Source organism: Ammodytes marinus, assembly GCF_949987685.1.
Source record: "Ammodytes marinus genome assembly, chromosome: 1".
NCBI classification, from domain to species: Eukaryota; Metazoa; Chordata; class Actinopteri; order Uranoscopiformes; family Ammodytidae; genus Ammodytes; species Ammodytes marinus.
In genome coordinates this window covers 27,075,627-27,101,546 of record NC_137230.1, presented here as the reverse complement: position 1 = coordinate 27,101,546, position 25,920 = coordinate 27,075,627, and the positions used below count along the sequence as shown (strand labels likewise).

General features: G+C 38.8%; 1 protein-coding gene across 1 annotated transcript in view; it reads right to left on the bottom strand.

Moving 5' to 3' along the window:
* LOC307271504 (SH3 and multiple ankyrin repeat domains protein 2-like) overlaps positions 1 to 25,920 on the bottom strand; it is a gene marked incomplete at its 3' end in the record, with an annotated part of 122,201 nt that overhangs the window by 70,674 nt on the left and 25,607 nt on the right. The window contains exons 8-9 of the mRNA XM_080053988.1: positions 24,650 to 24,727; positions 15,125 to 15,191 (exon numbers count right to left, since the gene is read on the bottom strand). Of these exons, the coding sequence (XP_079910114.1) occupies positions 15,125 to 15,191; positions 24,650 to 24,727 (145 nt within the window). The remainder of the gene's footprint in view (positions 1 to 15,124; positions 15,192 to 24,649; positions 24,728 to 25,920) is intronic.

Here is a 25,920-nt window from a genome sequence, read left to right as displayed (position 1 = left end):
TTATGCTAATACATTAAGCTGCTTCAGGAAGAAAGTTTGCATGGCGTTTGTCTCTCTCAACAGTCCAGTTTGTGCCAACACGTGGCGTGCTGAACATAATGAAAAATACAATCCAGGTTAAAGTCTGTACATTTATAACCAAGATGTTCATGTAACCGATCAACAAGCAGTCAATCCAGAGAGCCGCAGAGTCTATGTAGCAGCCAATAATCAAGACTTATGTACTCAGGTTTGTCATATGTGAACGATGAATAAGTCAGCAATTCTTTTTCACTTCTGCCTTCACCAGAAAACTTCAGTTCGACACATGTAAAGTTACAGTTAAAATTGTTCTTAACCTGAGAAAAGACTCACTCACTTCAAACCCTGTAATGACTTATCCCGAAATGTATATTCATCAAAACAAGTCTACCATGCTAGTTTCTTTCTTTCTTTTTTAGTTCAATTGTGACAGCATTGTATCCTTTGTTCGGATAGGGATAGAGCAGAGACAACAAGAAAAGAGAGGAAGAGATAGGAAATATACAACAAAAGAACCGAGCCAAGGATTCTGCGGTTCATAGTTGACCCATAGACCACACAGGTAACCCATTGCTCTGCTCAATTCATGCTGCAATTCACAAAGATAAATGAAAAGAAATTAAGCAAAAGTATAATTTAGCTGAAATGGTGAGTGGAAGGCAAATTCTGCAATGAGGGAAAAGAGAATCTTAATCAGAGTCAAGTTAATTTGAGCAAATTACAAACATGCAAACAATCAAAACGGAAACACCCGACAGCAAGTGAGTCAAAAGTGTAATTGTTTTAATCATCATTTAAATAATTTATGCCATTACAGTTTTTCTCAGTTGCTTTGGTGCTTTTCTCAGATCAGAATGAAAATTCTCATAACTATTATTTCAACCTCCGCAACATTTAGTCATTTGAGCACATCATAGTAGCAATTTCTCCTTCCTCTGAACAAATTGCAAATGCTTTTGGACATGTATCAGTTGCTTTCATACAATTCTCTGCTGTTTTATAACATTGTCATTTGCTTATGTCACGTCAGTCAAAATGAACTATACTTATGGATGATGGATAGTCGTTCTCAATAAAACTAATAAATAGTCTTCATTTCATTGCTTGAGTCATTACATACAAAATTGTTGAACTAGTTATCAAATTCTGTCAAGCAAATTTTATACCTTTTCTTTATCATAGATACTTTCCTCCCTGCATTGCAAGGGATAATATCCGTTGTGATGTAGATGAAAATATGTGGCCAGACAGACAGGAACGTCTGGATGTGTCAGAATGATTTATTTACCTATATATGTTCAGTTACAATATGTCCTGTTATATTGTTCACATTTGTGCACAGCTCTACCAAAAGTGTTTTTTTATGTTTGTTCTAAATAAGTGACTGAATTGTATTTTTCTTTTGCACAATGCTGTAGAATTGCAAAGAGCATATACAGTAAAAATGTGAAACATACGTATTCAGTGTCTTGTACTCACTTACTCCCCTAACTACAGCAATGTGTAACTTTAATGTAGTTAATGTTTTCAGATGGCTGTACAAGTAGTGTATAGTGCTGTCTTGAGCATTTTCAGGTAGTGTCACCGAGTTCTGACCTTTTTTTTGCATTGGAAAACACTGAGAGAATAAACTGTCATAATGAAAACATGACAAAGCCATTTGACTATCTTGTTCATAAACAATGGTGTCAAGACTTCTCATTTTGATGACACTGGCAGTTTAATTGACATGAATACTTGCTTTTGAGGAATAGACTATCCATTTTGAGCAAGTGACGTACTTTTGCAGGTTATCCACTAGGTTTTGCAGTTTGCACTAATTGTTTTGAGAAATGGGTAACACTTTATAATAACTATCCGTTGTAACTCGTTAATAGATCATTAGTAAACTCTTAATTAATGATTATTAATGATTTGTTAAGTGTTTGTTAGCAGTTTGTTAAGGATTTATAACAATGGTAGATAGTTAATATCTTAATAATTGAATCAGTTCATCTGGGAGGTAATCCGAGATACCGACGTGGCTGAAATAGGCTATAGACTATACACAGTGCATGGGCAACTAAGGGCAGCCCCATTTTCAAATATTTTTAAATAAACTCAATACACACTGTGCATGCCATGGACTTGAACGTGACGTGATCAGTTAATCTCGGATTACCTCCCAGATGAACTGATTCAATTATTAAGATATTAACTATCTACCATTGTTATAAATCCTTAACAAACTGCTAACAAACACTTAACAAATCATTAATAATCATTAATTAAGAGTTTACTAATGATCTATTAACGAGTTACAACGGATAGTTATTATAAAGTGTTACCGAGAAATGCACTAACTGCTGTGCAAATGTTAATAGTGATGTGAGAAAAGCACCAAAGCGACCGAGAAAAACTGTAAATCGAAAAAATTGTTGTCCTAAAATTCCCAAACTAAGGGAAATATTTGTGGTAATGGGTTGGACTCAAGTCAGACTAAAGGTGTAACACAAAATGTATTGACAATTTATACTTTAGGCTTTAAAAAAACACCAAACCATTTGGGGTCAAAATGACCCCAGAGGACCATGGGTGTAAGTCAGTCGTGAGTACATTACGAGGGTTAAAACGTTTTAGTGGACTGTTGCCAATGATGCAGTCTCACAAAGCCAGACTAAACGACAGCAAGTAGTACCAATGATGTAATAAAAGTGTGTAGGGAGATTTTGTGATCATCTGACACAGGCAATACATTATTTGGCTTTGCTTGATCACAATCTAAAATCAAAATAACTAGCTAGGAAAGCAATGTTGAAATATACATTGCTGATAACATTGCATCTTGCCCTATTGGATAGTAGAGTCCAATTCTTCTCTGCTCTCTCATTCCGTTGTTCCAATGAATTTTGTATGTTCTGGAAGCATAGAGGCCATTTCCCCTTGGCTTTGCAGCATCGAAAATCACTACCTATCTAAAACCTTTTAGTTCCTGAATTGTAAATATAACATGTGTGTATGCATGTATGTCAACAAGAAGTTAAAGTGACTTCCCAATATTTTATAAAAATTCCACAATGCATTGCTTTGCCACTCCTGGCTGCCAGTGGATGATGCAAAATGAATATGATTCATAAGTTACCTGAACCTCAATTTACAGATATAAATTGTAATTTTTTATTGTAACACCGTCATGATATTAAGTGGAATCTGTGCTGTGTTGATGTCTCTAGTTACCATTAACATTAAATAGTGACTTAAACTGCACACACTCTTATACACATTAATGCCACCTTCAGATTACTGTTTTCTGAGTTGAAGCCTTTCAGGCACTGTTTTGCATCTTCCCACCATTACAAAGGTGCGAGACATTCCAGCAAGCAAAGCTTAGTTTTACAGAGCCTGACATATCACAGTTTCTGTCCCATAAGAACAGATTAGAATAACTCACTAGATTGTACATTAAACAACTGCAGTTGTAGGGACATTCAATGATATCAAACCTCTCTCACTTGCCTAGTGCACCTTGGTACAAACTTGCCAGCTTTTCACACTTACAATCATTTCACACAAAAGATAGTTACACTGAGCTGCCAATTTAGTATTAACACGTAATTTAATCCAATACAACAGTCCTAATAATGCAATCAATCCTACTTAATGGCGCTAATTAGTGTATGTTTATATACGAAAAAAATAGCATCAAATGTAGTAGTATATACAAATCTGTCATCTGTGTGTCTATTGATTGCCACAGAATCCAGATTTTTGGCACCCTTTCACCGCCTATATGCTACGCAGCCCGCTGCGCAGCCCTGCTTGCGAGTCTCATTGAGAAAGTAGCAGCGGATGAATCACAGCTTCAAGCCACCAACATGATTTCACACACGGGCAGATGGAAAGGGGTTTTGCTGAGGGGAACAAGCACGTTGTTACGTCACTGGCTGTTTTCTCCACATTGAAGTCCCATTTTTCATCTCTCAATGTGGCCCCTAAAACTAGACCAAGGTTCTTGCTACCTCCTTTTCTTTTTAAGAAATGGATTAGCCTATTCTTGTCATCTCAACACACGCCGACCACCTACATCCTAATATCGACGGTAAAACAAACACTGATATGAAGCTGAGCACTTTCAAAGAGACAAGGAAGGCAAGGCATGTGTAGTTTTCTAAAAGAAGCAACAGAAAATTGCTCCAAAATCACCTTACGTTGAAAGTGGAGGTATTGCGCAAACGCTTAACGTCCGAAACCGAAGCGCCCGATTTGAAAAGTATAAAAAGAAAGAGCAGGCTGCTTACCTTCCTTTTTTAAGGCATTGATGATCGACTTCATTTTCACTCCTTTGCTACTCCGACTTTGCGTCACAATTCGTGCATATTACAAGACTTTTTAGAGCCCGAGTTTCCCTTTCAGCACCATGGACAGTGACTCTCGGAGCAGCCGCGCGAAGCGCACATGATACCATTCACACCTTCCACTACCACCGCCTCCCTGGTAAACCAGCACGGCCCCCTTCCGCTAACACACATACACACGCACGCACACACACACACACGCACGCACACGCGCGCGCACACACACACACACACACACACACACACACACACACACACACACACACACACACACACTTCCCTTACCCCGCCTCTTTACACACCTCCCCCTGTCCTTCTCATTCCCTCTCACACAAGGGAGAGACTGGTACTGCACAACTGCACAGAGTGTAATTCTAGTAGTTGCCCTTGTAATGTCTTAACAGAAATAGATGGAAAAGTAGAACAAGAATGGAGGTGTAAAAGTTGTGCATTCTGTTGTATTGTTCGCTGATATTTGATTATATAACAGTATAATTACATCTGCTGGCCCAAAGACCTTCCGTAGAATATCTGTTACACCAGTGACCCAAGAGAATGTCCCTCAAAGCAACACTGTAACTTTGGACACAGGTGTCAGAGTCGAGTCTGTAGGTTCAAACCTACTGACCTGAGATATCAGGTGCTATTGTCAGATAATGATGAAGGTTGTTCCTCCCTGACAGTGGCAGAAAAACAGACTATGCAGCGCAAATCACTTTTATTTCCTTTGCACATTTTGTTTTGATCGTTTAGTTACATTCTTTGCAATTATTTATAGTAATTGCTCTGAGATTTTTTTTTGCCATCTGAATGCTACCTCAGAGGAGTATTGTCTGTAAAAAGAATTAAATTCTGTGTGGAAATAAAACTTGACCTCTTTTTGAATGAAATGGAAAAATGTGTATTTCAGGAACAAATTATCTGCGAAACCATTCAGCACAAAATGAAAATAAAAGACTTGCCCTCTTCTACCATTTAAAAGCTTTTCCACTCACAGAGTGGTATCAAAAATGGTCCTATTGGATGATAACATAGCATTCAGTCTTGTGAATCTCGGTGAGAGTCACAGCCTCAGGTGATTAGAGGCAATTCGTTAGCACACATAACATTAATAAAACATGAAGAGAACAGAGAAAATAACAACTGACTGTGCAGATTGGAATCCCCAAGAGAGAGAGAGAGAGAGAGAGAGAGAGAGAGAGAAAGAGAGAGAGACAGTATGAAAACATCTTTCTTCAAAACAAACAAATGGAAATGGAGGGATGCTTATACCAAGGGAAAATATAAAAGGGAAACCAAGACTACTGTATGATGTCTGGATATTTTTATGTGGAACAACAGCAGGATACAAAGGGATTAAGGGAACATTGTGTGTGTGTCTTTGTGTGTCAGTTTGTTTTAAGGTTGGAAACAAAGAAAACAGGTTTCTTAAAGCTAAGAAAAAGAGAAGGGATCTTTAGGTTATATACAACAGCTTTAACTATTCAAATATTGGAATTTCTCAAAACGGACAGTGACTTATATGTTTAAGTCTAATTGGTCTAAAACAACAGACAGTTACATCCAAATGATTCGAGACACAATTACATGAGTAATACTAGAGAACCTAATGGAATCCATTGAATTAATTAACATTTAAAATGATACCAAACACATAATGGTTCAACATTAATAAGTTCAACATCTCTGTGTCAGCTACAAACCCTGACAGGTCTCTATAGTTGAGCCTGAGCTCATGTTAAAAGTACAATGTACTGTGGTGGTTGGTTAACGTTATGAGCGAATAATAGAATATGACTCTTTCTAGATGGAAAAAAAAGTCAAACAAAATATAACTTGTCTGGTTCATATACGTAAATGAGAAAGGCGGTTTTTTAATTAGTGATTTTCAATAATAAGCAGCATCAATGCCTGTCAGTTTTATATACTGTATATAAAGTGTTGCAATGTGATGATACAAATGATGAAGTATTTTGATATGTAAACTGAGATGAACAAGTGATTTCAGTTGTTTAAACAACTAGCGCCTTTTAGATACGTTTCTGGGAATAAATCTGAGGCCAACGCATTAGCGGTTCACGATGGAATGATCCTTTTTGGATTCTTTCAGGAAGTGAGCAGCTTTTTCAAGAAACAAATCCTTGTTGCTAAGCAACTCAATGGGTACGGCTCCATACATCATTAAAAATACACTTACACACCAGCGAGCGCACCTGCCTCTATGACGTAATGTACATCTATATGTAACGTATCGCTCTCTCTCTGTACTTCCTTCTGTCCTTGTTCACTGTTTGATTGCACGCTCTGCTGTTGTGTGAAGTCATCTAGTTTCAAACTGTCCGTGCTGAATGAAGGCTTGTTGATGCTCTGCGTCTAAGACTTTTTCTACAGAGTCTATTTCCACATTCTCTTTCTATCCACTACAACTTCAAAGCATGGTGACACACTGATACAAATTCATCCAAGAACTGACCCCACCGAGGAGCAACACACCAGATGGCTACAGGCAAAGCATATGTTGTCATAAAGTATGCAATAAAGCAGTGATGAGAGCATATTTCCTTAATGGGTATTTTCCATACTGTGGCACTGCCTTTTCAAACTAGTCCAAATATGATACAGTATATGCAGGAAAATACCCACACGGGCTTACAGAAAAAGAAATCTATTGGGCCCATGTTCTGCAATATGTATTTGCTTGCCTGACTTGAATTGTGAAATACAGTTTGTCCCTAAAGCGTAGAATGAGGTTGAGGTCAGCGTTCAATGCAAATTATTCCACTCTTCACATACATGGCTTTGTGCATTGATGCATTGTCATGTTGGAAGTTAATGCAGTTCACACCAATCCATCATATGCAGTTGTTCTAATTATATCACCCATCAATACTAATGAGTAGTCTAGCTGTTTGTCTCCCATTGAAAGAAAGCTCCCCTCGGGGCTGTATGGTCATTTCCACCAATTTGTTTTCAGAATAATTGACCTTGCATGAGGACAAAACATTTATATATACATGACTTGTTGCAGCAGCTTAAGATGTGAATAGGACAAGTGTAGAAACCTCATGTGAATTCAACAATATATAAATCAGCATCAGTTGAAATTTGAAGTCAATTTGTCCTCCTTCTTGGGTACTGTGCTGATACAATCAGCCACATATAGAATGGCTTTCAGAGTGTCTTTATATAACACACTTCAGAGTTCACAATTGTGAAAAATTAAACATGTATTCTTCATGTAGGGGAGAGTGGCTGGTGGGGAAGTTGTGCCACCCCTTGTTTCTAGAAAACCGTGGAAGAAATTGGAAATGTGAGCACATATTTAAGAAGAGCAATCCATTTGACTCATCCTGTAAAGAAGGGATGCAAAACATCCTGAAATATATGTACACATTTGAGTTGGAGACATAACTGTCAAGGCCTCACTTTAAAGTCACTTTGAGTAAAAAGTGGCACAACTTAGGCCACTCTCCCATATACAGAGAAAAGTAGCAAAATTGTTTGTGATTAATTTTATAAAAAAGTTCTGAATGAACTAAAGTGCATCCTGCTATGATGCACGGATGCACATTTGTGTTTAATTATCGGCCTCAATTTAGTTATTTCTGCTCATGATATAAATATTTAATCTTCTGCCTTCGATGAAACAATTGATGTTGCATTGTGTGGCGGCGGCTTCTGTTCCCACATTTACAGCCCCATTATTTTCTAGAGGAATTTGTTACACACGGACAGTATTGCAGACTGCAGCCACAAACAGTTAAAACTACTCGAATAGACATCTAGCTACAGCGGCTCCTGGCAGAAAAAAATATTTGAACCCGGCTTTGGAGTTCAAATAAGCCATTGACCATTTCAAAACCGGGTCATCTCTGTGAATGTATGTGGATATACTGTAGATGCTGGGTTCATCTACTGTAGACAGAGGAGACAGTTTCACTTTTCCGTCAAAAGCCTGAGTCGAGCAGAGCAGGACAGAACAGAGAGAGAGAGAAAAAAAAGGAAAATTCTCCTTCTCTGTACTTTAAAGCAAATTATTGTTATTTTAAATCTCACAGCTCCGGCTTTCAGCTGAGGGGGAAAAAACTATTCACTCTCAAGGCGGTTTCCGTCAGTTCATGAAAAGTTACACAGCAACAAAGTTTCAGAAAAGTTGGAATAGGTATTTATACTATATAGGGGAAGGTGGGGTGATTTGTGCATTTTGGAAGTTGCAAAACCCCTTGTTTCTAGAAAACCGTGGAAGAAATTGGAAATGTGACCACATATTTAAGAAGAGCCATCCATTTGACTCATCCTGTAAAGAAGGGAGACACAAGGAATAAGATATAAGCACATTTAAGCTCAAAAAACTGTGTTTTGCCTTTCAAAGTAAAATTTCCATGATCAAGGTTTTTTGATTATTGTGTCTGAACAATTATAGACACGTTTGAAAACATTTGACACATGTTTTAGTGCTTTGGTATGCTACACTTTGAGTCTATATAGTTAGCACAATGTCAACCCTAAATTGCTGCATCATGCCTATTATCCAAAATTCTGGGGATGGGGTGATTTGTGCGCAAGGGCCTGGGTGAGTTATAAGTAAGTAAGTAAGTAAAATGTATTTATAAAAGCACATTTATGACAGTTTGCACTGTCCAAAGTGCTGTACATAGTGCATTCAGTAGGTAAACAATGAAGGTAAAATAACAATAACCAAAATAAAAGACGTAAAGCCCATACATCCACATAAACACAGATAGTAGTGCAGAGGTAAGTAAGTAGTGCAGAGGTTAATGGGGAGGAAACACCAGGGTGTACATATGGGTTTTGAGCCTTGATTTAAAGGCAGAAATGTAGGGGGAATCACATTTGTCAGGTGGCAGTTGGTTCCACAAGCACGGAGCAACTAGTGCAAAGTACATTTCTGAGAGTTGTGCCAGTGGCATGGCTGTATACGCTGGTCACCAAAAGAAAGTGATAGTCTACAGTAGCTCAGGAGAGAGTGACATCTCAATTCCACTTAACGACACCACTGATGAGAGTTCAGATGGCCAGAAAGATGATGATGGTGACTTTGTCATTGTGACACAACAAATCACCCCACCTTCCCCTACTCATGACGGCCAAATAAAATAAACTTTTACAAACATTTCTTCGACACGTCATGTTCCAATAGCTATTTTTAACTAGTTCATATTTAAATGAAATGAAGGAAATAATAATTTGGTGAAATACACTATTTCACTTTCTTGCTTACGGTTGGATGAGAAGAACAACACCAAACGATTTCAGTACAGGCATTTTCAAAGCAAATAAAGCCACATTCTGGTGCATGTAAAAGATTGTACAGGAGCAGTTGACGTAAAGGAGCTTAGTTTCAATTGAAGGGCAGCGTGGAAAGAATTTCAAATTAAAACAGCTGGAATGAATAATTATGAGCATAAATTATAATTGTGAAATTAGTAACAATACTGAATATAACAATGTGCTGATTGGTTATTTGATCATTTCCCATTTCAATGATACATTGTGTCCGTATTTATTCATGTAATCTATTTCTTATTGATCTATTAACTATACACCTTGGGTTTCATGCCAAAGGATAAGAACCATCAATCTTATTAAGAAACAGAACATTGATTACAGTTATGCAAATAAACTTGGGAAAGTGAAAATACTGCCTCTATAATTGATTTCATTTTTGTATGAGGGGATTTTTCTTCGCCCTCAATATTAACTGCTTTGCTTTGTGAATATAGCCATCAACCTTGATGCATCAGTCCCTTCTGCTCTGCGTGACTGTTGACTGACTGACAGCTATAGATGTCTGTTTTCAAGCAGCAGAGACCCCCCTGCTGTGTGTCGGCTAGCAAATTATTTTTTTAAAGGATTTTAACAATAATGTTTCACGGCTCTTGCAGGAATTGGCGTTGTGTTCAGGTGCAGTTCAGAATGGACTTCAGATGAAGGTAAATCGGCGAAGCAGATGGAAAGCGTCCTCTAAACTGTGAACCATAATGCAATAGAAGAGAGTGTGAAAGTGGTTGTGAGTGTGAATGTGTCACATACTGTACATTTGAGTGAGTGTGTGTGTGTGTGTGTGTATAAATTGAAAGTGTGTGTGAATAAATACTCCCTGTCGGATTATCACACTCTGGCAGCTGGTGGTCTAATACGTCAATCCGTCAATCATTCTTACACACGCATAGTGCTGTATGGAGAGGACAAAATACAGCACATATCTTCTACAGACATCCCCACCATACACACATTCATTATACTATACCATGTGTGTGTGTGTGTGTGTGTGTGTGTGTGTGTGTGTGCGCGTGTTTGTCTCATTTCAGAGTAAGAATCAATTGTAAAGAAACTAAATAATTTTTTTTTTCCAGGAGCATATTTTAGAATGAACACATGGTGATGCATTAGTTGTTTAAATGTTTCTATTGTTTTCATAATTGTTGTCTTGTTGTTGGACACTGCTGTGACCCAGGTTCATGTTTAGCTGCAGAGTTTTTCTTCTTATTAATGTCCTCATTGCCGCAAGTAAAAAAAGCAATATGTAAAATGAAAATTTGTTATGAATGAAATGGAAAAGACAAAAGATGTTTAAGAGAATTGTGTGGATGTATTAATGTTTTTCTTATTGTTATGTTTCATGGTTGGCTGCAATTTCTATGTACAAAAACATAGACTAGAGAGGACAAGTTAAGGGAAAAGTTAGAAACAATAAAGAAGACCATGGCTCTACAGCTACACTGGTGGCGCCATGTACACTTAGACACAGCTGTGCTTTGCGTTAAATGCTATTTTGACAGGTTCAATAGTTTGCTAGTTTAAGAGCAATGCAACTTGCTAGAATACATAATCTTTCATGATGAGGATTACAGATTTAGCCTGTGAGGGGTTAAGGTTTTTGGGGCAGCTATGGAGTAAGGCCTTTCACCCCGGCAACAAGGTTGATTCTAGGGACAGCCTTTGGTCAAAGGCTCTCAGGTCCAAGTTCCAAAACATTATAGCATATACAAACAACTGGATTTTAAACTAATTCAAAAGCTGAACAGAAGCTAGACAAAGTAAGTGAGAATGGAAGTAATATGACACCGCTTTTATGAAGTAGTACTTATCATTAATTCCTTTTGGGGACATTCAGGAGGTTTTATTTTTCATTATGCATGTTTGTATTGTTTTTGCAGTTGAAAATTGGCATCAATACCTCGATAAAATTACACTTTTGAGGGATCCTTGCCCACATGTTTAATGAAAAGGAAACATCGTCCAATATTATTAGATATTTCACTGTGAAATACAGACATTGACTCCTGGATACATACGAAGGTCCAGTATCAGTCAGAATCATTCTGACAGTGACTACTTCTACTACAACTATCTTCTCCTACCACTACTGATAATAGGGAGTGAGCCTACCGTAACTAGCCTCCTAACCTTAAGTATTGCACACTATATTTGACCCCATTGTAACATGTGTCTGTGTGCAGCCCATTGAATGACTACTAACCACTGTATGAAAAGGTCACCGTCACACACATTAACCGCATGAAGAACCATCAGGCTACATAGGTAAATGGATGCCCTTGTCCTTGAGAAGCCTCCCTTTCTCCACCAGCAATCATTTTGTTAGCTACTTCGTCAGCCCCAGAAATGGCGGTAACACTGAATGCCCGACTGATGTGATAATTTACTGTATTCAAGCACTTGAAACTGAAGTTGGATTAGTCATCTCTCCACTATGGGTGAGGAGGAACTCAGAGCAAACACATGTAATAACTGGCTGATTGATTACGAGCTTCCACGTCTCAGAATAACTCATAATCACCTAATTAAGATTATAACAAGAAGCACTGCTGCTCATCGCTGCTTCCTGTCAGGCATTTAACCTGAATTTATCAGGCACCAACACTGTGGTTGGCAGTGCCGTCTTTTATTCTTACATGACTTCCATTTACTGTATATGTGAAAGTACATGTAGTAAACAGCTGAATGTTGATAGTTACCGCTGCAGACTGCATTATGTTAACCAATACCTTCCGTTTTTTGAGACTTCTAATTCTTCTAATAGGTTTTAAGAAACACACATTAAACAAATGATATGCATATAAACAATATAAAGTAAAATAGTAAAGGCTTGTGCTGCAAATACGGATTTTTTAGTAGTACAATTGCAAAAGAGTGCCATTTTTTCTGGCATTTTGCTTGATTAACCATTTTAATCGATTATCAAAATGATTAGCAATTAAGTTTATGATTATCGATAAATAAACTAATTGTTTCTGTACAGTTAAAGGTAGACTTGAACTTGTATAATTCTTCTTCTGCCAACCAAAGCTGTATGTACCCACATCTCACAGTGAAACTGTGGACTAAGGTCATTATATAGATGTACTATTATCGGGAGGCTCTGTGTTTATACAGACAGAAGGAGATCTGTGTCATTCGATCTTTAGATGTGTCTGTTCTATATTTTTCATTATTTCATTTTAGGGCTACTTTTCCCTAGTGCTTTATATTTCAAAAATACAACTGAAGTTAATCTAATCACCACTCTAATCACACGTATGACACACTGAATCTATAGCTATTTCAGGGCCACAGGGTGTATAGAGGCCTATTGGCCATTACAATTTTGCCTTGAGGGTGTAGTAAATTATATAAAAAGTGACACATAAAAAACAGAAAATGTGTGTGGCTGTACTGTTACATCATCCTGACAGAGCAAACAAGAAAAACTGTGAAAGCCAGAAGGTTTATGGTGTTAAGACCAATAAGCACAACACACACACACACACACACACGCACGCACGCACGCACGCGCGCACACACACACACACACGCACACACACACACACACACACACACACACACACACACACAACCACTTTAAGCACCAAACACACTAAAGCTGATCTATCCAGTAGGATGCTCAATACAACACAAGCTGCAGAGAAGGTATGGTCTGGGCAAGTCTGTGAGTGTGTGCTTGAGGTTGGCCAGTGAGTCAAGAAAATGAGATAGTGGGGTCAATGGGAGTATGGGGTAGTGTGTGGTCGGAAGGGTTGGGGGCACCCACCTTTGCAGCAGGCTGAACCCATGGTAGCCAATCGAAAAAAACAGAAGTAAATAAATCCCATCCCCCAAGTCCACCATAGCGACAGCTCACAGGGACATAGACAGAATAAAGTTGGTCCAAACACGAGGGGGAGATGGCCGACACACGATCTGATCTGATCACCTTTGGCTAATCCTGGCTAGCGCTCAAAGCTACATCTGAGCACTTGTTTAAATGGGGTGAAATGGTGTGAATGGAAGGAGGACAGGGTGTGTACCAGACATGGACAGCAAAAGCAGCACGCTTTGGTGGTTAATCCTGCCCCTCCGGTGTGTCCCATTTAGCCCTACACCAGGTCGCCACAATGTACAGTATGTGTCCATGAGAGAGGGAAACAATTGCAGGATTATGTCTTTAGATTAAATTAGATCTCTCTCTCTCTCTCTCTCTCTCTGTCTCTCTCTCATCATTCATTCCCTCCTCAATCTTTCTCTGTCCTCCTTTATATATTAATTTGTTTGTTCATCTTTTCTCATTTCCTGGTAATCCCTGGGCTATCTCCCTGTGTGCAACACAAACTACTCAACTGAGCCTGTATCCAAGTAGGGCTCTGTGTTCATTTCAGCACCGGTACAGTTGTAAGCAACATAGAGCATTTTAAACTTAAAATGCAACACAATCAGGTATTACTGTAAGTCAGAGTCTTTTTCCATCACCACTCTTTCTCTCCAGACACACAGACACACACACACACACACACACACACACACACACACACACACACACACACACACACACACACACACACACACACACACACACACACACACACACACACAGTAAGTGGCAACCAAGCAACAAAGGTAACAATAAGCAAGACAAAGGAAAATCAAAACAAAACATGGAATGTGTTCCAAAAATGTTTTATTTTTATTTTGTATGCTTCCGAGAAATATTTCCTGTTCTCAACTCCCTCTCTCACACACACTGATGCAGAGTGAAATAATCTCATACAGTATAGGCCTAACCCCATTTTGCATATTTAAATGAGGTCTTTAACAAAATGTAAACCTTTGACATGAAGTAGGTAATAACACAGAATGAAAGTATAATTTGCTGTGGTTGCTTGAATCCCCAACCTTACCAATACATCTGCATCCCAGTCCTATCTGTGCAAACCATTCTCTCAATATCATTGCATTAGCAGTTGCTTATGATTATAGTTGACAGTACGGCATACAAAAATAAATGAAAATAAAAAGAAGAAAAAACAAATCACCAAAATAAATAAAAATGACATTTTTGTAGCTCTGCATTACTGGGAAATAACTCTGATTGTTTTGGGCGTAAACTCATGACTGTAACCAACCGTTCAAGTCCTGGCGAGTTGTCTACACTTCTCAAACCCATTCTAGTCTTCAGATCAGCTCCCCACTAAAGGAAACGCTGAGGCATTGATCATTTCTCCAGGCCTAATGGGGGCCGCTGGCTTTCCTGGTGTAAACATAAACTTTCATCCTGCGGCCAACGCTATCGTAATCCCGCAGAGGGATTATACCACGAGGTCATTTAGGAGGATAAAACGGTGGAAGGATTTGAAATGTATCCTTGGGGGAGATTCAGGAATGTGCGCTGGGTGGCTGAGGGACGAACAGGTGAGAGAGATGAATGGATGGATAGAGGAGAAGAAAAGAGGCGCTGGTGCTTTGCTACTTACCGATATCTGTGTCTTTGTGGTTCTTGACGAGCTCAGCCAGCTCAAAGTTCCCAGCAATAATGGCCACCTGCAGAGAGAGAGAGAGATAAGCAGAGAGACGGAGATGAGGAAAAATTACAATATACTTCATCTCTACATGTTATTCCAAGTAGTATAGAGTATAAAATTAAAGAGGACGTAAAAGCACATTTATTCTGAGTAACCGATCTTTTCAATAAAATTACACCCTATCCCCATCATTCAGCAATTTAACAGATCTGTCTATACATATGAAAGCTTTACCCACAGAATACCTTATATGATAATAACAAGAGGAGAATAATACTTCAAATCCATTACTGAAGTGAAAGCAATTTCATCAATTGTACTCATCAAGTACAAGAACTTAATAACAATAACGTCAGTACTCTGCTCCTATTTGCAACGTCACTGAGTTTAAACTTTATGACTTTAATCATATGTAGCCCGGAATATAGTAATCTAGGGCACACACACACACACGCACACGCACACACACACACACACACACATGCGTGTCCATGTTAGGATTCACACATGACACAATGGTGTGCACACATGCAAAGTCACATGTTTTCTTGTTGATTCGTTGAAGAGGAGAGAGTTGAAGCTGTTGCTTGGTCTGTTGCTTACAGCAGCAATGGTGATCTCATATTATCCACAACCCTAACCTGGGAATCAGTGATACTACTATTACTACTACTAGTCATAATATTTTTTACCTAACCTTTCTCTGTGTGAAATCCTGGATACCTACAATTACATGTATCTTAAAAAGAAACATACTAGTTGAACTATATTCAACTCACTACCTGAAATTAAATGGAGACTTTGCCTAATTTGAAAGGGGCCACAAGCCACAGAGTAAACCAATCAGGATTTATCATGTTGTCAATGCAAGGCTATTGGTCATGACAATGTTCCAAGTATCTCGCTCAAAGTATGTTCAGCAGTGAGGTGTGATGATTTTGTATCAAATGGAACTGCCTATGCCATACAAAAATAGCTCAAATTGTAATAAATAAATAAATAATACCTGACTTAAGCTCTTTGTTGGAGACTGCTTCTTCAGTGATAAATTTGGAGGCTGTAATTTATGTTTTTAACACTTTTTGTGTACTTACAGTCTATAAAGTAGGACAAACATATCAAACACTGCTCAATATCATGCAATCCTACCTGTTATGTAACTATAAATGTTTTACCACCAACCATCGAGATCCAATTCCAAATGTCACTGTTTACGTGGCCTGTAATCCTCAAACTACTATTTCAAAAGGACTTTCACTCTCAAATGTTTCAGATTCAAAATTCAAAAGAGTTTTTGACTAAATTAACATTTGTTGATTTGAAGTCCTCAGCATGTCTCATGATATTCTTTGGTTACATGTATAATCTTCATCTTCTTATATATCTTTATGTATTCTCTATACAATATAATTTTAGTATTTTGTTAGCGTTTGATCAAAATCTGTCTGGGTACGTTGGTTTGCTAATAAGCTTAAAAAACAAAAAAAATTATCCTTCTCTTATTTGATTTTACTTCTGAAATTGTGATGGTCACACAAAGCAGAATGTTCTTTGTGTGTCCACCAGGAGGCAGTAAAGGGACTTGCTCCTGCGCTGGCTGGAGAGGTTGTTTCACTGTCAGTGACCCAGATCAGGCTACCTGTAATCATGTTGCTGCTGACAGTTGTTTTTTGGTTGTTTCAACAGAGCTCGTGGGGTGTTACAGTATGCCTCAAGTCAGGATCATTGTGTAAAAATAGTCAGGTTCATTTCCCACTGATATGTTTCACATGCACACAACCCCCCCCCCCCAAGGGAAGACCCAGCAGCATTACATAATCTGCTCTCATTCCTGGAGAACAAATAGTCAGGAGGAAGGGAGTGAGAGAGAGAGAGAGAGAGTGAGAGAGAGAGAGAGAGAGAGAGAGAGAGAGAGAGAGAGAGAAAGAGAGAGAGAGAAGGTGTATTATTAAAGCAGAGTTGGCTTGAGTAGTAACTCTCTGCTCCCTCCCTCCACAGTTGACCTTTATCTTCACATAAATAAAAAACACAGCATTTCCATGAAAAAAAGCACTTGGGAGTCTCTAATGAAGAGTTTTCTTTCCCGCCAGAACAGATTTCTCTTGAATTTTTCAACACGCTGCATTAATATACAATATATTCCAGAATTTTTTCTTCCCCGGAAAAAAATTATTACTTTGAACTACATAAATGAAAAAGCACGCTTCTTCATGGTAAGCAAATGTAATGTTTCCTGTGTGAGAGAGAGAGAGAGAGAGAGAGATGGAGGAGGGGAATGCTTGCTCGATCTCCCACTCACTCTGAGGATCTCCCAGTGCACGCAGCTGCGATGTGTGACAAATCTATGTGTGTGACAGGCTATTCTCAGAGAGGGAGCCTGAGACCATGCAGTACAGGGCTTAGCGGGTAGGATCGAGTAACGAGTCAGGGACAAGTGACAGAGTGACGGATGAGGTCGTCATTTCCACTGGGCCCTGAAAACGGATGATGAGGATGGTACTGCACAGCTAATTCAAAACTGTACGAAATCTATAGCGACTGGTAAAGTGGTAACGGTGTCCCTTGCAAAGCTACAGTTCCCTTGAAAGGAGCAGCATGCTGAATCTCTGTAGCATGTGTGTATTGGATACTTGAGATATCAAGTACCATATCGTATATGGGCTTCACACTAAAGCCTTGCTGGCAATGGTTGTGTGGCAATAAAACAGCAGACTTTAGACTTTTGGAATAGAACACAAACCTATCCAGTTGATTTAACATTACTTTTACTTTTACCAAATACATTCTGATTAATTGATTTTAAGGTCAAAAGACATTTCAGCATCTATGTTAATCAGGTGTTCAATTCTGTCTTCTTTTTTATATTTTTCATGTTTGTTTTATATGAAACTGTCATTTTTTAATAAGTAATACGGACCTTCGTCACATCAAATTAGCCAATGTTGTAGAGCATAGGTTATATGTCATGCCTGTTGCCTTTGCCTTTCCAACAAACTGTTTGATTAATCAGTGCTAACCTGGTCTGCAATGACCTTGTCAGTAACATTCAGCCAGCGTACCACTTGTCCTTTACTGAAAGTGGGGCAGCTATAGATCAGCCCCATCTATCACGTTATGATCTAAAGCAGAGGCATGTCAACCCTCCACTGAGGCATTTTAAGGCTTGATGGACATATCAAACTACAGAGGAATCTGGCTTTGATACATTATCTACCATGTATTGAAGCTGTTGCCAGTAATCTGTTAGCAAACATAGACTTTTCTTTACAAATCCAGCAGGCACACATGCAATTCAACTAAACAAAAATATTACTGTTTATTACAACTTCGCTTATAATTATATTGCACTGGAAATCGGCTCTACAGCTCAGGAAAACACTCTTCTCTCAAAAGAAATTTCTGGATTTGACGACATTGTTAAAAACAGGTTTATCGTTCAGTGTATATTGAATGTTACTTATAATCCCTCAGTGCAGAATAAAACCCTGAGTGTGAGTAGGATAATTCAAAAGTGAAGCAGCCTGTAAACTGTATTCGATGTTTAAGGCGGACAGTTGGGGTAATAAGCTTTAGCGGTCACCTTCATGTTCTCTTCTAAAAAGGTTTTATTGGCATGTCCAGAAAACTGCCTGACCACCTTGGACTTGTTTTTAGGGATCTCAGCAATAAACTGATAGATAAAAGCCAAGTTGGTACTATAAACTATAGTCATTTGTCAATGTTAAAGGGGTAGTCCAATGATTCAGTAGTGCACTTCCATGCTTCTTTATTTCGGTCAATAGCACAGGTGCTTCTGATGGGGATGGGGAAAGATAAGTCTCATTACTCTAGTTTGGCATTCGTAAAGGCACTGATTGTCCCAAGAATATGACTAAACCTTTATTTGGTTGTTAATGACTATAGCCCAAAGAGGGAGTGCATCCTTCACAGAAAAGGATATGGTAGTTACAGTTGCTTATTTACCACATGAAATACCGTATGCCATAGGTTTAAAACCACTTTTTTATGTCAAGTACTACTTGTACAACGAAAGGATCTAAACAGAGTAAAAAGACATCTCTGCACTGAAAATCTTATCCGCATTCATCAAAGGCCCCTGGAGTATTCTGACATGTATGACTGATGGCAGATTTCTGTCAACATAACATGGTGAGAATCACTATGACAACATAGAAGCAGCATAGCAGCCTTTGTACTTGCCCATGTAGGGACAAGAGAATGTCTCTCACTAAACAGCAGTGGACATGATACAATGAGCTCAGGATGAAGTCACTGGCAGGAGTCTACTGAAGCATAAACCTTTGGGTGCAGCATTTTAATCAAGCAGTTCCAGCAGTAGTGCATGCTTATCATCCCAACCCTATTATATCATCTGATTTCTCATCGCATCTCTGCACTGACTTTCCAGTGGCCCAGTTGTAATTTCTCCTTTTAATCTAGGCGTAGCAAAGAAGAGGAAGCTCACAAGGAGGGTTATAGAGGGCACCAGAGAGCGTTTGTTGCACACAAGTGTCAATTGAATCGATGAGGTAATTATGACGTGAACCCAGGTAACCAATGAGCAATGGGAAATGCATTTCCCAATGTATCCCTCATTATTATTCCACCACCCACCACCATCACCACTACTGCCATCTCCACCCCCACATCCAGTCTTTTCCTGTTCTCTCCTGGTTGCCATGGAGACTAATGGTTGTGTATAATACAAACGGAACCAGAGGTGAGTGTGGGGTGTGAGCCGATTGCAGTGAAGTGGAACATCAACTGAGGCAATAGGTCTGTCAGATCTAAACCAATGAGGGGAGTTCAGGACACAAGAGATTGGAAAACCAATCAGCAATCAATGACAAAAAGTCCAACCCGCCAAGGAGAAAATACCCAGTTGCCCTTGATGACGAGGCAAGGGGGCTGGATGTAATTAAAAAAGGATGCCTTACTCATCAATAAAAAATGTTACAAGCAATTCAGACTCCAGTACTAATGGACTGGGGCTGCCAAAGTTATTGCATTTGTACATGCTCCTTCACTGAGTCAGCTTGGGAGCATTCATTTGAGCCACAATAGGTAAAGTTGTACTATAATGGACCTAAACAAGATTTGGTTGGTGGTATCTTCCTAGTTGTTGTAGAGTTTGCAAATGTACCGTGTTTCAGTTGCTGCTGCTGTAATGGGGGAGGGAGAGTGAGTTTTCTTGCTAGCCTTTTGTGGGCTGTTGCACTTAGCAATTGTTGCCATATCTCAGCTTTTAAAACCAGGTTAAAATGTACTCATTTAACACTGTAATACATACACTGAAAAAAAACAAAAAAAACAATGTCTACTTATGCTTGGGAAAAAACTGGCCTGATTAAATGGGCCTCTGGAATAATTTGTTAAGACATTTCAATACTTTGACATTACTTTGGCATACTGTACTACATGAAATGTCACTGGTGGTTGGTTGTAATTCGCTCCGTGTGACTATGAAGCGGAGAAGCAGAAGGGGGAAAATAATATCTGACGTAAAATATGAGCCAAGGGCGATGGGAGGAGCGAGAGAATGTGTGTGGGGCCAAAGAGGGCAGGATATAAAAGGAGGAAGCAAGTGGGAACTAGACAATGGGTATAATGAGGACTGGAGAGAGGAATTAGATTTGAAGAATGGCATGGGAGAAAGTGCCGAAGAGATAGGAAATGGAGTGAATGGAAGAAAGGTAAATTAAATTAGTGATTGTGGAGAGGATGAAAAACCTAGAAGAGCAGAGTTTATATTGGAGAGCGCGAATGCTGTTCCAAGAGAAGAAAAGAGCAAAGACGAGTTGGTCAGGAGAGAGGAGAGGATGTGACCAATTGTTAAATAAAAGAAAATCCCTTTTAAATATCCCTTTTAAAGTGCTCGAGAAGGGGGCACTCAGAAAGGATGATGGCAGTTTTCTGTGCTTTAGCTATGCTCAAATTATTTTCCTTTTGTTGTGTGCTACAATAGTTATCAGGCTGCCCGCGCATACGCACACACGCACAGACACACACACACACGCACCCACACACGCACGCACGGATGCGCGCGCACGCACGCACATGCACACACACAAACAAACACACAGAACTGACACATGATATTATCAAATGTAATGGCCACACGCCCACACAGTGTCCTAATTATAAGTATAGCGCAACGTAAGCGTGCCTCATTAATCAGTGACACTCGCTGTTTATTAACATTTGAACTTTCCAGTTTTTAATATGTCTCCTAATGATGGTGCTTTCAGGCAGTTTCCTCTGCTGAATTGACAATCATGCAGAGTGCCCCTCTCTTTGGACTGGGAATAAAAAATACATGCAAAATAAAAAAAGGGGGTGAACTACTACAAATGCCTCAAGCAAAAGTATGCTTTAAACTGAACTGCTGGATTGTATGAACTTGCAAAATACACTATATCGGCAAAATTATGTAGTGACATACAGTATAGTAAACAACTTGATGAAGTTATTCAGAGCAACATATTACTCCCCCCTGGTGCTCAAGAGACAACTCAGTTAGACTACTGTATGTCTTATAAAACATCCTATGCCAAAGCTCCCAAATTGTCCATATAGCAAAACGAATTTTTATAAAAAGTATTTTTTTTTACAACTTTGCATCAACACTTCGTATTTAAACTCTTGTGGCTGAATCAGAGCAAATCCCTGCCGTCAGGTTTAAACATCTCGTGGAGGATAATGTAGTAGATTAATGTCCTTTATTTCTGAATCTTATGTACAGGAATACAACCTTGGTGTAATGTCTGAGAAGAATACACATATTCTTGAAGGCTGTGTTGTAAACTAAAGTCCCAATCAACTATTTTCTTGATAGATTTAGTGACCTCCCGAAGTTATATGGTTAAGACCTTTACATGTTGTCATTTGTATTTTGTTTCTGAAGCACCAATCCTTTATTTCCCTTCATCTGCTTCTGTTTCAGTTACTGATTTCCCTACATTTCCAGGAAGGCCTGCCACTCAGAAAACAGAAAGCATAAACTAGTTGGATTCAGCTCTTGGCTCTATGTGTAGGTGGTACAGTGCAACAGTGATAAAGATAGTAAGAGCAAGAGAGCGAGTTACTCCACTCGAAAAACAAGTGAGAGTCCACAGCATGTCTATTGGCTGCCTGTTGTTCCGATGTTACAGCAACTATCAGTAGAAAAAAAAATACAGTTTTTTTCTTTTACAACAGATTTCTACTTGTATATTTGTTTAAAAAAGCTAGAGCAAAAATATTGTCCGCAGAAAGTATCGCTTGGTCTGCAATTCTGAGGGACTTTCTCTTACTGTTTTAAACTGATGAAAATATCTCCTGCAAGAGGTTTTGCTGTACTGGCATTATCTTTCAGGGCTTTGGAATAATTCAATAGTTGCTTTGTTGTACAGCAAAAATAAGACTATATTGTACTGTGTATATCGTGGTATCGTATAAAACACTCTGGTATGCAAATGTTGATTTTTAAGCAAATTGTTATATCAATCCAACAAAATGTTTTATTTAGGCCCTCCTGAAGAGATTTGTATGATGTTTTGCAAAACAGTGGAGCACAACTTATTGCATTGAGCATTAAAATGATTATTCTACATTCTATGTTACTGTTAATTTGCCATATAGAAATAAGCTGATATATGACTAACGCAAGGGAAAACCAACATAGCATTAAACAGCTTCAGTGTTCCTTGTCCAATATTTACCAAATGTCCTACAATCTACGGTCGGGATAAAAAGCAACCGTATAGAACATATTCCCTCCATTCCATCTGGTGTTCAATTATAGTAATGGAGAGCTCTGTCTAACACATCACTCAAATCTGTTCTTTTTCTCCACTCAATGAAGATCGCATTTTTGTGGTTATCCCAAAGACATGGAAGCACACATTGCTGGTAGATTACTTTGTAATTTTAATTATGTATCTATTGATTTTACATGGTGGATGGTCGCAGCAAAGAATAAGACTGACGCAGTGATTCAACTAAAAGATGAAAACATCTTTTGTCTGACAAGCCTTCAAACTTATTATTTCTGCTTTGTGTCTTATTGGATTGCATTCCATGTCTCGTCAGTACATGGAGCAAAACACGCACCAACAAACTTCGTGAGATACAAATAGCCACATTTCTAATGTTCCAATTAAACGTTATGTCTCAAACATAATCAAAAAACAGCAGAACATTGAAAACAGGCCATGCTATAGTCTGTGCTAAACACCATCTGCGATCTGTTCAGTTTAAATGTAGACTTTGCCTTTAAATCGATAGTGCAAGTGATGTTTAAGACAATGGCTTATTGCTTTTCTAACTTCATAGTTCCGAATGTACGATGCAAATAAGGGTGATGCATCACAAAGAGAGAAATAAAGCCGCACGTCAAATCCATCAATTCATCCATTGGTCAATCTCAGCCGACATTGGCTCAAGAGATGGCATACATACACCCTAGAAGCGTAACCACTCATTCACAGGGAGAACACGCAACCTCCACTCAAGACATGCAGGCAGGTTTCGAACCCAGAACCTTCTCGCTTTGAGGTGACAGTGCCGACCAATATACCACGCAACATGGGCACAGATATGTGAGTTGAATATAAGCCATGGCTGCAAACCTAAACACCACAAGTTGAAACGTTCAAACTGTGACTAACTGGATTCGACCGGGGCTCACTCCCTTTCCGTATAGCACTCTAGATAATGATGCGCTCCGCTGGAGTAGCTGTGAAGGACAGTCGAGGACCCGTACTACCTTAAATTATAGCCCGCCTGAATAAGGCTCTTTTGTAACTCAGGCGTAGGTTATGAGTCAATCATTGAAGGCAGCTATTTTTTTTGTTTTTTTTTACCCTGGGAATGCACACACATTGTACACATGCATGAGCACACATTCAATACCTGGTCATTTAACTATGAACACACACGCTTAATTTATTTCTACACCTTGTATAAGTGTACTCCACTTTTGTATGTCCTGTCTAAAATAGCATGAAGCAATTGATACATTTGTTGGAGAATATTGTTTGTTTTATCTTATCGCTGTCATGAGAAAGCCCTGCAACAACAACTTTCAATATTTTCATGTTCACTTCATAGTAGATTGAGATTATATGCAGTTCCTAAATGCTCTCCTCAATAAAAACCCTTTCAAAATAAACAGTTGAATTGCAGTTGTTTTTCAATGTTCTGCATTTGTAAAGAAGTTACTGCCAGGGTTTGATGCAGACTGTTGGTTCTCCTGCATATACTGTTCAACTGAAACAAATCAAATGTTGGCCAGGAAGACATTTGCAATCCCTGGTTGCAACGGACCCTAACCATTCTGCATTGTTACCATGGCAACAAATGAGATAAAGAAAATGTGCTGCTACTGTATACTAAAAATGTTCACCCTATGCTGCAAGCTGAGACAGATCCTATACACGCTTAAACGACAGAGAAGAAGAGAGTTTTTCTTTATTTTTTTATTTCATTTTACTCTACCTGAAATGGACTCTGGCTGTTGTAGTTCTTTACTTCTTTGTCGCCCCCACGAACAAGCAGCACTCTGGCACAGTTATCCTGAGGAAGAGAGAGAGAAAAAAAATATAAAGGTACAGCAGAGAACATGCTTTAAAGGAACACTTAAACCCTTTAATTCTCCTACTTTGTTGAGGAAAAAAGCTGATTAGCTTCCAGTGACATTAAGAAATATTTCCCACAAGCTGATTAAAGTCAGAAGAACAGGAACCCATCAGTGTGGTTGGATGTCTAAACAGCCCAGCACTCACACAAGGAAAGAAAGGAAAGAACAACAGAACATCTACCTATATGAGGAATGGAGATTCAGCCCGCTGTTCTAAGTGTGTATACTGTACGTTGCTCCACTCAAAGAGAAAGAGAGAGTGAGAGTGAGCGAGATAGATAAAGACACAGAGAGAGAGAGAGAGAGAGAGAGAGAGAGAGATAGAGAGATAGAGAGGGAGAAGAACAGAGAGATGAAGAGTGCTGAGGGGTTTGAATCTACAGCACAAATCGCCCACAAAGTGCTCAACCACGCATGTACTGTGCTTCTCTCTCTCACACACACACACACACACACACACACACACACACACACACGAATATAAATACTTTTGTTTAGATCCACAATAAGCTATTGAGAGTAGAAAAACCTCACACAGATATTGATACACAACCATAATCTGTTTACAAGTAGTTCTGCGATTAGACATTTAACATCTTATTTAAATACATATATACATAAATGCATAAGTGGGTTATTTTTACTCATGGACGTTTTCATGTGGCGCCTAGTAATCCCATGACATTTTTTTCCCCCTTTCATACGAGCTACATTTATAATCATGCTTTCGAAACGGAAATGTGTGTGACATACTGTACAGGAGAGTTGTGATTTAAATGGAGGGAAATGTAGCTTTAAGATGATAATTAGAAGGAGATTACAAAAGGAAACGGAAGGGACTGGAAAGATACAATAACAATTTAAAATCTCTAATGTCCATTTTAAGGTTGTTAATCCTGGATGTCACAGCTTGGACACCATGGAAATGTCAGCTTCAAAGTGGATGTGCATTTCATTTTATGTTCACTGAAGGAGTAAATGACTGAAGAGTATTCTCACTGATTCTTACCATTAGTTTTTAGTTTTCTATGGTTACGTGCAACATTCAACACTGGAATCTGCTCCGAGTTCTCAATCTATCAAGGAAAAGCAATAACTCATGCATATTTATGGAGTACAGTATCACAGC